The sequence below is a fragment of the Peromyscus maniculatus genome, chromosome 15 (assembly GCF_049852395.1).
Source record: "Peromyscus maniculatus bairdii isolate BWxNUB_F1_BW_parent chromosome 15, HU_Pman_BW_mat_3.1, whole genome shotgun sequence".
NCBI classification, from domain to species: domain Eukaryota; kingdom Metazoa; phylum Chordata; class Mammalia; order Rodentia; family Cricetidae; genus Peromyscus; species Peromyscus maniculatus.
The window spans coordinates 70783447-70797249 of record NC_134866.1 but is presented as its reverse complement, the minus strand read 5'-3'; the positions used below and the strand labels follow the sequence as shown (position 1 = coordinate 70797249).

Genomic DNA, 13803 nt, shown 5'->3' with positions numbered 1-13803 from the left:
CTGTGTTGTGGGGGACTAGCCCCCACTTTTCTAACCCGGGGTACTCTTGAGTAGGGAGAAGTGAGAAATATTAGCTAGAAAGAGATACCTAGACAATGAGAGGAAAGACACAGGATAGCCTTGGGAGGGCCTGGGTCAAAACCCACCAGCCCAGAACTTTATTCAAAAGGGCTTTTTATAACAATGCTAAGGGATGGGGCAAAAGATGTCTCCCTTGCTAGATACAGGCAAGTGTAACACCTGGTACTCAGACCCGTGGTCTAATCATCCTCTTATGCAGTCCTGCAGGGTAAAGCTACTAAGAAACCTCGGTGGACTCCAACACTGTGTGGTGTGATGGACTGTCTTTTGAGTGTTGCCAGAATTGGTACAACTGGGTCATATGGAAGTTTTATTTCTAGTTTTTTAAGAACCTCTAGACTTATTTCTAAAGTGGCTGTACCAGTTTATACTCCATGCCAGCATTTTTGGTCATTCATGTTCTTTATGAAAGGAGAAATGAAAAGTTTTCCATGCATTTTTTTTTTATTTTGTAAAAGCGAAACAAAAAAAAATTGCAAAAATTTAAAAATCGTGCTGCTGCTGCACCCTTGGCACAATCAGTAATCCAGTGAAAGCCCGTCTGTATAGAAGGACTCCATTCAGTTCCTCGTTTTGGACAGCTATGACAACAGTCATAAATTGTCCCACCTGCAGCCTCCGAGGCTGGCAGAAAGGAGGCTGCGAGTTCAGGCCATCCCTTGTGGGATCTGTCTAGGTCCATTCTGGATCCCATACTTCTTGTTTCTTTTACTTGAAGCTACAGTCAAGGATATTAGGAGAACTGCAACCTGTACTGATGGATAGATAGTGTCCTGGTCGCCCCTTTCCAGATCATCGTTCAGGTATCATCACTAACTACCGGGTGCTGGCTGTATGGGTGGACAAAATGTCCTCTTTTATGAATGAGCTAAGCTAGAGTAAGGCCTGAGAACTTAGGAGGTTCAGTGTCTCGTTCCTGTTGACTAAGTGCATGTTAACTTATCTTTTAGCACTAAAAGTAATATGTTGGTTAGAGAAGGCAGCCCCTAACAAAAGGACCCCCAAATTTAGTGGTTCTAACTGAGTGAAAGTTATGCATTTATTAATTCATTACATAAAAAAATTCAAGGTCTTTCCATACATTAAAGAAAAAAAATCTGTGGTCTTTCTGAATTGGAGCAGATAGAATCGTGATCACACAGCTGTTTAGGAATGCCATCTGACTTCCCAGGTCACCCTGGACAGTGCCGTTAAGATAAGGGGTGGGTGGGTGGGGGAGAAGGGGCCATGTGTTCCCACCTCACTGGCCAGAGTGCTTTCTGATAGTCACCTCTCTGCATGGAGAGCTGACACGCTGCTTGTTTGTCAAGGAGAAAAAGGAACATGTGCTGACCACCCGGCAGTCCACTGCCAGAGAGGGCTTCCACCAGCCCCTATTGTTTCAACTCCATAGTACATGTTAAGAAATTACCTTAAAGCTTTGAATCTTCTCCTAAATTGAAGTTTAAAAATAGCAAAAAGGGCTGGAGAGATGGCTCAGCAGTTAAGAGCACTGGCTGCTCTTCCAGAGGTCCTGAGTTCAATTTCCAGCAACCACGTGGTGGCTCACAACCACCTGTAATGAGATCTGGTGCCCTCTTCTGCCCTGCCGGCGTACATGCAGACAGAACACTGTATACATAATAAAGGAATAAATCTTTAAAAAAAAATGGGATGAAATATTTGCCTCTTGTCACTGCCCCGACTTGCCCAGGTCCCATCGCATAACCCCGGTTATTACTATATTCTGTATCCTGAAGACCGTTTGCTTTGCCAAATGAACAAGCAAGTGTGACCAGTCTGTACCCATTATTCCCTGTCCTTTCCTGCAGTGGGATGAGATGGTTAGTCATTTGTGTTGTCCAGTGCCAGTGACTAAGTGTTGTTCCAGGTCTCAAGGAGTTTCTAATCCTGTGTGGAAAGGGGTAATCTACCAGCAAGGAGAGGGAATGCACGTAACAGAGACTTTGAGCTAAATACAACTGCCTTTATACACTGAACGGCTCTGTACATCTAGAAAGTGAAGAATGCGTTCACAATTCAAAGTCAAGTTTAGAAAGCTGTGTGAGGACTAAGTATGCTAAGTTTATGCTATACTTAAACTAAAAATGAAAGGAGTGGAAACTGTTAGGATTGGCTCCTTGGCTACATTTCCATGTGGTTTTTGTAAAGCCGAGAGTACATTTTCATGGTGGTTAATTCTCTTGAATAATTAAATGGCTCTTATTTTGGCAAACCCATATGTCTGGAGTATTAATGGCTGTGTTTCTAATTTATTACCCTGGCTTAAATGACGAGGTAATAGAATGTTACGTATTTCCTTCCCCTTAATATCGAATTTGTATTAAGAAAACTAAGTGCCTCTTTTAACTCTCTAGAACTACTGGAAGTTGACATTACCCGAGGCCCTGTTACTACGCCATGGTTTCCCACACTCCATGCCAACACCACTCTCACGGGGCTCATGGTTGGTTACTAAACCCAGTGGGATCAATTAGTCTCATACATGTTGGGGGTGCATACCTGAGAGCTGTGATTGACTGCTCCTGACCTCACACCTGTGTTCTCTGACCTTTGGAGGTGAGTCAGGGACAATGTGACAATTGCTGTCAAGACAAGTGTGAGCTTAGGGACTGAAGCTAGTGTCTGCCCCTGCAGGGCATGAGGATTAACCAGCCCCACTGGCAGGCCAGGCCCAGGAACCTAGGGTCCACCTCTGCTTTGTTATCCAGGCTCAGCGCCCTTGTGACCTGGGTCTCAGGCAGTGTTTCCTGACCAGAGAAGGCAGAACAAGGAGGATATAGAGGTCATGTTTTCTGTCTCGTGGCTCTCTAGATCTGTCTTCAGCCCTATGCTTTTGCTAGTGGGGATTTTCAGGGTGTTTATCCTCATAGTGTCGGAGGAGGATTTCCTGGTTTGTGACTTAATTATGACAAAGCTTCTCTATGTGTTTTATTGTGAAAATGCTGTCTGTTGACACTGCCTGCTTCTCTCCATTCCTATAGCTATGACCTTAGGTTCAGTCCCTCCCTGTGGCTTGCCTGGGTTCTGAAGCAGCTTTCTAACTGACCCTCAGCCACTGTCTCGCCCACCAGCCTGGGTTCTCGATTTAGCGTCACGGCTGCTGTGTGGCCTGCACTGCTTTTAGGCCACAGTGCTGCTCTGGCCTGCTCCCACATTTCCCCCAGTCATTTGTTTATAGTTCTTCATCTAGAAAAATGGTATCCCCAGGAAGTCCTCCCTGACCCCTGAAAGGAATTCTATTTACAAACAACAACAAATGAGATGAACATGGAGAAGGTTGGGGAGAGGTTAAAAACAATGGTCATCATTCTATTTCTTTTTCAAAACTGACTCCTAAAACTAGATGCACCTTGGTGTGTTCCATTGTACCTGGATCGTAACACATGTATAATTTCATTTTTTTTTTTTTTTTTTTTTTGGTTTTTTGAGACAGGGTTTCTCTGTGTAGCTTTGCGCCTTTCCTGGAACTCGCTTTGGCGACCAGGCTGGCCTCGAACTCACAGAGATCCGCCTGCCTCAGCCTCCCGAGTGCTGGGATTAAAGGCGTGCGCCACCACCGCCCGGTGAATTTTTATCATATCATTGTTAATTAAACTTTTTTCACCTCCTCCCCAACCCTTTATGGAAAAGGGTTGAAAAGTATATATTTAACACTTGCAGCTGTGACACCTCCTACCTTCTGTGTTGTTACTTTCCAGGTACTCTAAGATTATTCGTTAGGTGACTGAGTGGGGTGTGTGAAAGACAAAGCTAAGTAGGTCAGTGTAATAATACTTAAATCCTAGAAAAGGACTTCTTGCTTCTTGTAGAAGGCTATTTGTTTTTAAAGATTTATTTCTTTTACGTGTGTGTGTGTGTGTGTGTGTGTGTGTGTGTGTGTGTGTGTGTGTGTACCATGTGAGTGCCTGGTGCCCTTGGAGATTGAAGAGAGCATCAGACCATCTGAAACTGAAGTTATGCATGGTTGTGAGCCATGAGGATGCTGGGAATCGATTCTAGGTTCTCTGAAAGAAACACAAATGCATGTAACTACTGAGTTTTTTCTCCGCCCCCAAGAAGGCTATTTAAATACTCACCTTAGCCATATCACGTGACTAGGACATTTGTATCTAAGTTCAGTGTTCTAATTTTGATCATCCAGACTTAAAGCAAACCTTTTAGTGAGAAACAAGCAGTAACAACCAAAGCAAATGCCCCAACCATGAGTTTGTGTTTCACCTCTTGTTTTCCCCAAGGACCCACATATTTAAATTGCAGGGACAGCTTCACAGGCAGTAATCGGTAGGTTCCAGCTCCATCATCAGTAGTAGCAGCTCTGTTACACTATGTTGAGTGATGCTAACTAACATTATCAACCAGCTCATCTCCAGGTGTGAAGGCGTTCAGCGGCACCAAGCATAGTTCTTTGGCCTTTGGTTGCTAATGAGGAATCTATCATTTACAGGACTCCAAGTCCAATTTTCTTTGGCATCTGGAATGAAATGATGCAGGCACCTTTTCCTTGGTTCAGGTTGTATAATATTGAGCAACCAATGGGGCACAAATGTGGGCATCTTGGGATAATATTGTTTGTGGTTAGTTTCAGTTGTCAACTTTACATAATGTAGAATCACCTGGGAAGAGGTGATCTCGGTGAGCGCTTGTCAAGGTTAGGTTGCTCTGTGGGCATGTCTGTGGGGCACTATCTTACTGAGTGGGAAAACCTATGGCCACCCCGGGTAGCACCATTCCCTAGGTTATAAGATTGGAGGAAGAGAGCTGGGCAGAAGCACGCATGCCTTTGTTCTTGCAGCTTTTGGCTAGGATGTGACGAGCTGATTCCAGTTCCAGTCGTCTTGACTCCCACACACTGCTGGACTGTCACCTGGAATTGTGTGCCAGATAATGTTTTCTCCCCATATTGCTTTTGTCAGGTTTTTTGTCACAACGACAGAAGGAAGACTAAGACGTCTTCATCGTGATCTCTTTTACAGCGCTGCCTCCCGTTGCTGGTCACATGCACCTGACCTCTCCCGTTGGCTGAACTAACATAATGATTCCCATGGCTCTCATACTGCTTTATTATAATTTTTTGGAATGTCTTGTAACTACTTCTAATTAAAAAAGAGAGAGAGAGAGAGAGAGAGAGAGAGAGAGAGAGAGAGAGAGAGAGAGCGCTCCAAATTATGTGAATTGTTTTATTTTTAAAAACTTTGAAGCCATTCTTTGTCATTGGCATTTTAATCTGCATACAGAAGATAAAAATGGAATTATTGCTACCCAGTGTTGACTAATTTGTGCTAAGCAATACTGTACACCCTTTAGCTATCTCCCTGCCCACATAGGCACCTCTAATTAGTAGCAACATGTTTTCTCAATGCAACGCCACCAATCTCAGCACACAGATCACTGCTACCTGCCATTCTCAGTGCCGAAGACTCCAGGTCTGGCTCTTCTTGTTTACCAACTTTACAGGAAATATCCGCTTTCATGGGTGTTTCTTAAGGTCTGCCTATAGCTATTTCCAAATTTCCTTTTTGGATGCGGTTTCTTCCTTTTACATGCTATTCATTTTGTTTGGTTTTGGTTTTGTTCCCCACTTGGGTTTTTGAGACAAGATTTCTGTGTTTCCCTGGCTGTCCTAGAACCCTGTCCAGATCAGGCTGGCCTCAAGCTCAGAGATCCACGTGCCTCTGCCTCCCAAATGCTGGGATTAAAGGTACGAGCCACCATGCTTCCCCACATGCTAGTCTTTGTGTTATCTAATGTATAGAGCTGAGGACAGCCTCAGTTAGTGCTTAGTGACTGGTTATTGTGTTGCAGACACTGCCCTAAATACTTGACTTATTGATTGAATTCTTGCAATAACACTAAAAGTTAGGTCCATTGCTACTCACATCTTACAGCTGGAGAAACCAGGGATAAATAATAAATGGCAGACCCTGGATAAGATTCAAGTCACTTTCCTTCTGATCCCAAATTCTTGAGCTCTGAGCTGGAACAGGCTAGGTTCATACCAAAATGATTCATAGCGAGCATCATGCTTCTGCTGGTGCTGATACCAGGCTAGACCAAAAGCTGCTTGTTTTATGGTTTTGCAGGTTGAAACCAATGTAGTATAATATTTCTAGTCTCTTAAGGAATTTATGGTCTTATGCCTATTAAATTTTTTTTTCTGATAGAATTCATAAAGCTGGCTTAGATTTTTATTTGAGTCATTTGGTCTTATCTTTCTGTATTCAAAAAACCTTTAATTTCAAGATAGTAGCTATCTGTGTGGGTTGTCTAAAAATTCCCAGATGGCATTCTTTTATCTGTCCTCAACCCGTCTGTAGCATCAGCCCCCATCTAATCCAACTGGTGTCATCTTTCATTTTTGCGGGGATGAGTTATTGAAGCAAAACTTCATATTTATGTAGCATTTTGGGTAAATGTTAGAGTAAAACATTGATTTATTTTATCACAACAGTCCTATGCAAAGCAGCTTAATTTTTTTTCTGTTCATTTTGATTCACTTTGTATGTAGCTTTGGGGATCCAGTTGATTTGAAATAAGCAAGTGTTTATTGAGCATCCTGTAATATACTGTGATCCTGAGGCTGTGGGGGTGTTAGTGTAGTGGTGCTGTATCATGGAAAGGCATGATGCACAGGGTGAGTGCAGAGATAAGGGAAGTAACATTACACTAACTACAAACTCCTCCAGGTGGGATCCTGGTATCAGGTGTGCCCTTCACATCAGTGCGTGGGACAGCAGCATAGACCAACCTGTTTACTCATTATTATTAGATTTATTTTATTTTATGTATATTAGTGTCTTTCTTGCATGTATATATGTGCATCACATGTGTGCCTGGCACCTGCGGAGGTCAAAGGGAGGCATCAGATTCCTTGGGATTGGATTGTAGGGGCCACAGATAAGCGCTAGGAAAACCAGGAATGTTGAAAATGCTGGATTGTCTCTTTAAAGAAAGAGATATACAACCTGTTTTCCACCCAGAAAACTGGGAATGGATGTGGTTAATACCCTCTGTGCTATCTGTATGGCTAGCAGTATCTGGCTCTACATCTGGCTCCCCCGGACTCCTATGTTTATCTCAGTCATCCTCTCCAGACCCTTACATTGAGCTTTTTTTTTTTTTCTGTTAGTCTGTAGAACCCACTTTTGTGGGAGTTGTCACGTGTATTTTACAAACAAGAACAGAGGTGGTTTGTAGCCTGGTGATCTTTGCACTGTCTGTGTGACTGAGACCACACCAGATCCTTCCCCACACCCTTAAGATGTCACACGTGGTCTCTCTGTAGAACACATCTTTATGAGAGGACATATGTACTTTACAAAGAGTTTTGATACAGTCATGCTTCAGCTTTATTGTACACACGTGACTGAGTTAATTATCACCAGGAAATTTTTTCCATATTTACTGCACTTAAATATACCTAAAATTAAACTGCCTGGTGTCAGACTCTTGAAGTTTGAACCAATAGTGGCTATTGAGTTGTGTTGAACCAGACTTCCTTCTTGCCTCATGTGGATTGACACTCTGCTGGCCTTGGTTGCAGAGACCCTCATGTAGACCGAAGTTTCTCGATCCTTCCCGGGCAGCAGCTGTTTTTATGAAATAATCACTCAGAGGCTTAATATTAATTACACACTGTTTGGTCTATGGCTCAGGCTTATTGCTAGTTAGCTCTGACATCTTGAATGAACTCATTTCTATCAATCTATATTTTGCCACATGCCCGCAGCTTTACTGGTCTCAGCATCTTATTCCTTGGGTGGCTGGATGGTGTCTGCTCTGACTCCACCTTTCTTCTCCCTCTATCTTTGCTTGGATTTCCTGTCTGGCTATAACCTGTCTTACCATAGGCCAAAGCAGCTTCTTTATTAACCAATGGTAGCAACACATATTCACAGCAGACAGAAAGACCATCCCACAGCACGCCCACCTGGGACTGAAGTTAGGAATGGTTGTGAACCTGCATATGGGTGCTGGGAGCAGAACCCAGATCTTCTACAAGATCAACAAGTACTCTTAAATACTGACCATCTATCTCTAGTCTCCCACCATGTTTACTTAATGTCTGATGCTTCTGTTTGCACTAAAACATTTCATTCTTTTATCCACTGGTTTATTCATTTAAATTTCACTGAGGGTCTGTATCCATAAGACATACACACTTACCACGGTCTTCAGGATCACCGGTGGCCTTTATATCCAGTGTAGGCCTTTGGTCAGTAGGGATTCAGTGGGCCACAGTTCACTGAGGGTACATTTAGTCCGTCAGGTCTCCATTTTAAGTTGACAAGACCTTCACACATCTCCCCCAGGGACTTACATCACTCAGGGTATGTCACCATTGATGAAGTCCTGCAACACTAGTTTCCTGTGTCTTCTGCCATCACGGTCTCCTCACTTTTTATTGCTACTGCCCCATCTTAATTAGGCTATTTCTGCCAACACATACCCATTCAACACCACTACCATCACCAAGTCATCTTATTGCTCAAGACAGGCCTATTATAGCAAACGTATCCCAAATCTCAGTGGTTTAACTACACGAGACATTTACTTGGTAGTGGATGTGGGAGCAGAGGCTGTTCTGCTCTAGTCATGAACCCAGGCAGACAGAGTCACCATATGGCTTATAGCAGAGAGAGTATTGTGAAAGCTTACACAGGTTATTTTATTTTTTATCAGCCAGGGCATAGAGGTGACATACATCATTCCTATCCTCATTTCAAGGAGTAGAACTTGAATCTATGGTCATGCCTAATCCTAGAGGAGATTGGGAAGTATATCTGTACATTTGCCTCATGAACCATCTCCATCACACTTAGCTAGTGACTTTCCTTGTATGGTACCTATGTGCTGAGCCAAATGATAGAAGGAGGCAGAGGAGACTAGAATGAAAGCCTCCTCCTCAGACTAGTGACCGTGGCATAGTCCTAGGCATTAACGCGGGCAGCGCCTATACTCTGAATTGCTGACATGTGTTCGTTGCTGTTCTTCTGTTCTCCCAGGGACATAAATGGCCGACTTGATGCCATAGCTGATGTCCTCCACTCAGAGTCCAGTGTGTTTGAGCAGATAGAAAACCATCTGCGGAAATTACCCGACGTCGAGAGAGGACTCGGTAGCATCTATCACAAGAAAGTAAGTGGTAAAACTCACCCCCTCCCCCCCACCCCCCGAGATTCATGGTGTTCCTCAATAGAAGAATGCTAGGTCCTGAAGGACGATCGTGTGGGGTTCTCGTCAGTGCTTGTGAGTAGCATGAGAAACATCTGTAGCCTCAGAAACTCTCATTGTACAAGTTAAGGTGTTCCAGTGTTGGCATTCATAAAAAGTATTCTCACTTTCCGAGACTCCAGCAACATATGCAGAAGTCCTATTAAAATGCAAGATGCTGTGTTTTATCTTCCAAGTGCAGATCATGGTCAAAATGAGAAACTTACGTTGACCTGTGACTTTGAAAAAGAGAAGCCTTAATTTTTAATTTATTAAAACCTTCTTTGACCTAAACAAAGGGAAAAGATGTTGGTGTAGGATGTGTGAGAGTATTAGTGACACACGTTTCTACCTCCCCTTCACGAGTTCTCTGAGCCGTGAGAGGAGGGATCTGATGGAGACACCCTTTTCAGACTGAGTATTCTGAGCTCTCTCACTCTGCATAATGCCTGGCTGCGGGTCTCTGAGTTTGTTCCCATCTGCTGCAGGAGGAAGCTTCTCTGGTGACGGCTGAGCAAGGCATGAATCTATGAGTACAGCAGAATGGTGTTAAGAGTCATTTTATTGCTACTTTTCTTTAATAGAACAGTAGCATTTGGTTTTCCTCTAGGTAGCTGGCCTATCTAGTCTCAGATTCTTGGTCACCCAAGCAGAGTTGGGTATGGCTTCCATCTTGTGGAGTGAGTCGTAATTCAAATCAGGTATTGGTTGGTAACTCTCAAAAGCTTTATGCCAGAGTTGTACCAGTGTATCTAGCAGGGAGGTAACTATTATAAACCAAAGGGTTTGTAGCTGTCTTGGTGTTTACCCTTCTGTTTTGGTAGTATCCAGAGTATGTTCCAGTACCCTGTGGGTGAAGGCTCTGGGCAGGCACCACCTTGACTTCTCCGTGTTCAATGAGTTTGTAGGTGTTGTCTTCAGCAATAGGGCCTTATCATCAGTGTATGGAAAGCAACCTACAGTAGCTTTGGCAACTTCCTGGGTTGTTTGGGTATGTCCATGGGATCACTTTGGCTGAGAATATAATGCATTTCCAGTGCTGGAAACTTCATTTGGTGATAAGAGACAGCCAAATGGGACTCTGCTTCCCCCAATATTTGATGATTTAATTTAGAGCACCTTCATACATGTATATATTTTAAGAAGCTTCTACTTTATTAGGCTTTCATACAACTCCTCAAATGGCCTTAGTTTTAGCTGTCCCTTCTCATATACTGTCCCTTACCTCCCCTTTTCCCCTTAACTCCCTGTTGGATCCTCTCACTCATCTAATATGGATCTTTTTCCTTTCCAGTATGTATCTCCTTGATCTCCTTCAGTTGTCTTATGGCTCCAGCTAAAGTTCAAGTTCTGTATTGATTAGATATGGAGAGTGGACAACCTTGTTTGTACCTGATTTTAGTGGAAATGCTTTGTGTTTCTATCCATTTAGGCTGATGTTTGCTGTGGCCTTGGTGTAAATATCCTTTATCGTGTTGAGGTACGACTTTTGCATCCCTAATGTCTCCAGGACTGTGATCATGAAGGGGTGTTGAATTTTATCAAAGGCTTTTTTGACATCTACTAGGAAGATCACATGATATTTTTCTTTAGCTTTATGTATATGGTGGGTTACATTTACTTATTTTCATGTATTGAGCCATCCCTGCATCTCTGGAATAAAGCCTACTTGATTGTGGTGGATGATCTTTTTGATGAATTCTTGGATTTGGTTTGTGAGTATTGTTTTGAATATTTTGAGTATGAACATATCCCTATGTTCATGAGGGAAATTTCTCTGTAATGTTCTTTGTTTGTTGAATCTTTATATGGTTTGGGTATTAGGGTGACTGTGGCCTCATAAACTGAACTTGGCAATGTTCCTTCTGTTTCTAGTCTGTAGAATAATTTGAAGAGTATTGTCGTTAACTTTTCTTTGAAAGTCTGGTAGAATTTTGCTCTAAAACCATCTGATCATGGGCTTTTTTTTTGATTGAGAGACTTTTAATGACTACTTCTGTTTCACTAGGGGTTTATTTAAAATGCTTCTCTATTATTGCTTTAACTTTAGTAGTTGGTATATATCAAGAAAATTACTCATTTGTTTTAGATTTTCCAGTTTGGTGGGGTACTGGTTTTTAAAGTATGTCCTGGATTTCATTAGTGTCTGTTGTTATGTCCCCTTTTCATCTCTAATTTTTTAATTTGTGTCTTCTCTATCCACCTTTTAGTTAAATTTGGCTAAGGGTTTGTCAATCTTATTATTTTATTAGAGAACCAACCCTTTGTTTCATTGATTCTTTTTATTGTTTTGTTGTTGTTATTTGTTTGTTTCTATTTTATTTATTTCAGCCAAGACTTTGATTGTTTCTTGCTGGCTAATCCTTTGGGGGTGTTATTTCTTCTTTTTGTTCTAGAGCTTTCAGGTATGATATTAAGTTACTAATATGAGATCTCTCCACTTTTTTTAAATGGAAATATTTAGTGCTGTGAACTTGCCTCTTAAGCACCTTCATTGTGTCCCATAAGTTTGGGTATGTTGTGTTTTCATTCAGTTCTAGAAAGTTTTTAATTTCTTACTTAATTTCTCTCTTTACCCATTTTCCATTAAATAGTGAGTTGTTTCATTTCCATAAGTTTGTAAGCTTTCTGTTGTTTCTGTTTTTGTTGAAATCCAGCTTTAATCCATGGTGACCAGGTAGGATGCAGGGTGTTATTTCAATTTTCTTTTATCTTTTGAGACTTGCTCTGTGTCCCAGAAGGTATGTATATTCTTTTGTGTTTGGGTGAAATGTTCTGTAAATATCTATTAGGTCTATTTGGATTATGGCATCAGTTAACTCCAGCATGGCTCTGTTTAGTTTTTGTCTGGCAACTTGTCCTTTGGTGAAAATGGAGAATTGAAGTTATCCATTATCAACCGTGTGAAGGTCAATATATGATTTAACCTGTAGTAGTGTTTCTTTTACGACCTTGGGCGTCCCTGTGTTTGGTGCATAGATGTTAATTTAAGAATTGCAATATCCTCTTAGTGGAAACTAAGGAATCCCTGCCACTGTCCCCTAAGGGGAACATCCATTTTGGAGACCACTCCATCTTGTGCTCCCTTGTCAGGACTTTCCTGATCCTAGAGGCCTCCAGGCAGTATTGGCGCTCCCTTAGTTTAGGAGGCTACAAGGTTTTCTTCTCTAACAGTAGCTTCCTGGATGCCAGCAGCCTGCAGATGTCAGTAGTGAATCAACATTCTTGTCCAGGGCTGCTTAGCCCACCTTGGGCTTTGGGCTCGTAGTTCTTTAGTGAGTTTCTCTGTACAACTGTCCTGTCATGTCTGGAAAACACAGTTTCAGTGTGGTCACCTCCCACGTCTGGCTCTGACAGACTTTTTGCCTCCTGTTCTGTAATGACCCTGAGCCTTGAGAGGAGAGGGCTGCGGTAGCATGTTCTTACTGCTAGGAAATGATGCATAATGTGCTGTGTAGTCATGCTACAATTGCATAATGTTGTCTAATGCAATGTTGCTGAAAGAGGGTATCTTAGTTAGGGTTTCTATTGCTGTAAAGAGACCATGGCCACAGCAACTCTTATAAGGAAAACATTTAATTAGGGTTGGCTTACAGTCCAGAGGTTTAGTCCATTGTTATCATGGTGGAAAGCATGGAGGCACACAGGCAGACATGGTGCTGGAAAAGTAGCTGTGAGTTCTATATCTGGACCCAAAGGCAGCAGGAAGAGAGAGGGAGACACTGGGCCTGGATTGAGCATCTGAAACTTCAAAGCCTGCCTCCTGTGACACACTTCCTCCAACAAGGCCACACTTCCTAATAGTGCCATTGCCTATGAGCCTGTGGGGGCCATTTCTATTGAAACCACCACAGAGGGCTAGTAGCTTACTAACGTGACAGAATTTGTGCTTCAGTCCAGCATCCTGACTGAGTTTTAGTTGCTGTGTCCTTTAGTGCTCCCATGTTTGATGTGGTTTTCTCAATTGCCATTGCAGTTTTTTTTTTCTGGTTGACTCTTCACAAGCAAACTTCATTTATATGTTACCTTTCTGCCAAATACAAATTACCTGTTTAATCCATGGTAGAACGAATTTTATATGTCCAAAGTTTAGTCTGACCAATTTTCATTAATGTTTACTTTTTAAGACTTGTCTTCCTTGGGAAATTGTGCCAGAATGATAAGTACTGCCTTTGAGGATATTTGTGGTACCCAAGAGGACTTACGTAATTGTTCCCTGTGCTGCAGTTAAATTAGAAACAAAATACAAGCTGGATTTGGTAATGCAGATCCTGGGGAAGAAGATCCTGAGTTGATTGTGCTCAGTGGAGTCAATTTTAACACTGTGTACTGTGCGGCTGCCATTCTGCTGGCTGGCAGTGATAGACGCCATGTTGATACTGGAAAATTCTGTGCTGGGTCTTTGGTGGTGCAGAGAGGTACAAAACCATGTGTTAGTTTGTATCCTTGGCCCAATGCCTGGCGGTCAATGCTATTACCCTCTCCAGTCAGCTGATCTCCAGGCAGGCA

The 13803-nt window shown here is 42.4% G+C and overlaps 1 protein-coding gene across 4 annotated transcripts in view; it reads left to right on the top strand.

Moving 5' to 3' along the window:
- Positions 1-13803, top strand: part of Msh3 (mutS homolog 3) — a 171909-nt gene that overhangs the window by 97613 nt on the left and 60493 nt on the right. For all 4 annotated transcript variants that reach the window (XM_076552056.1, XM_006980483.4, XM_006980482.4 and 1 more), the window contains one exon: positions 9087-9219. In XM_076552056.1, coding sequence (XP_076408171.1) covers positions 9087-9219 — 133 coding nt within the window. The remainder of the gene's footprint in view (positions 1-9086; positions 9220-13803) is intronic.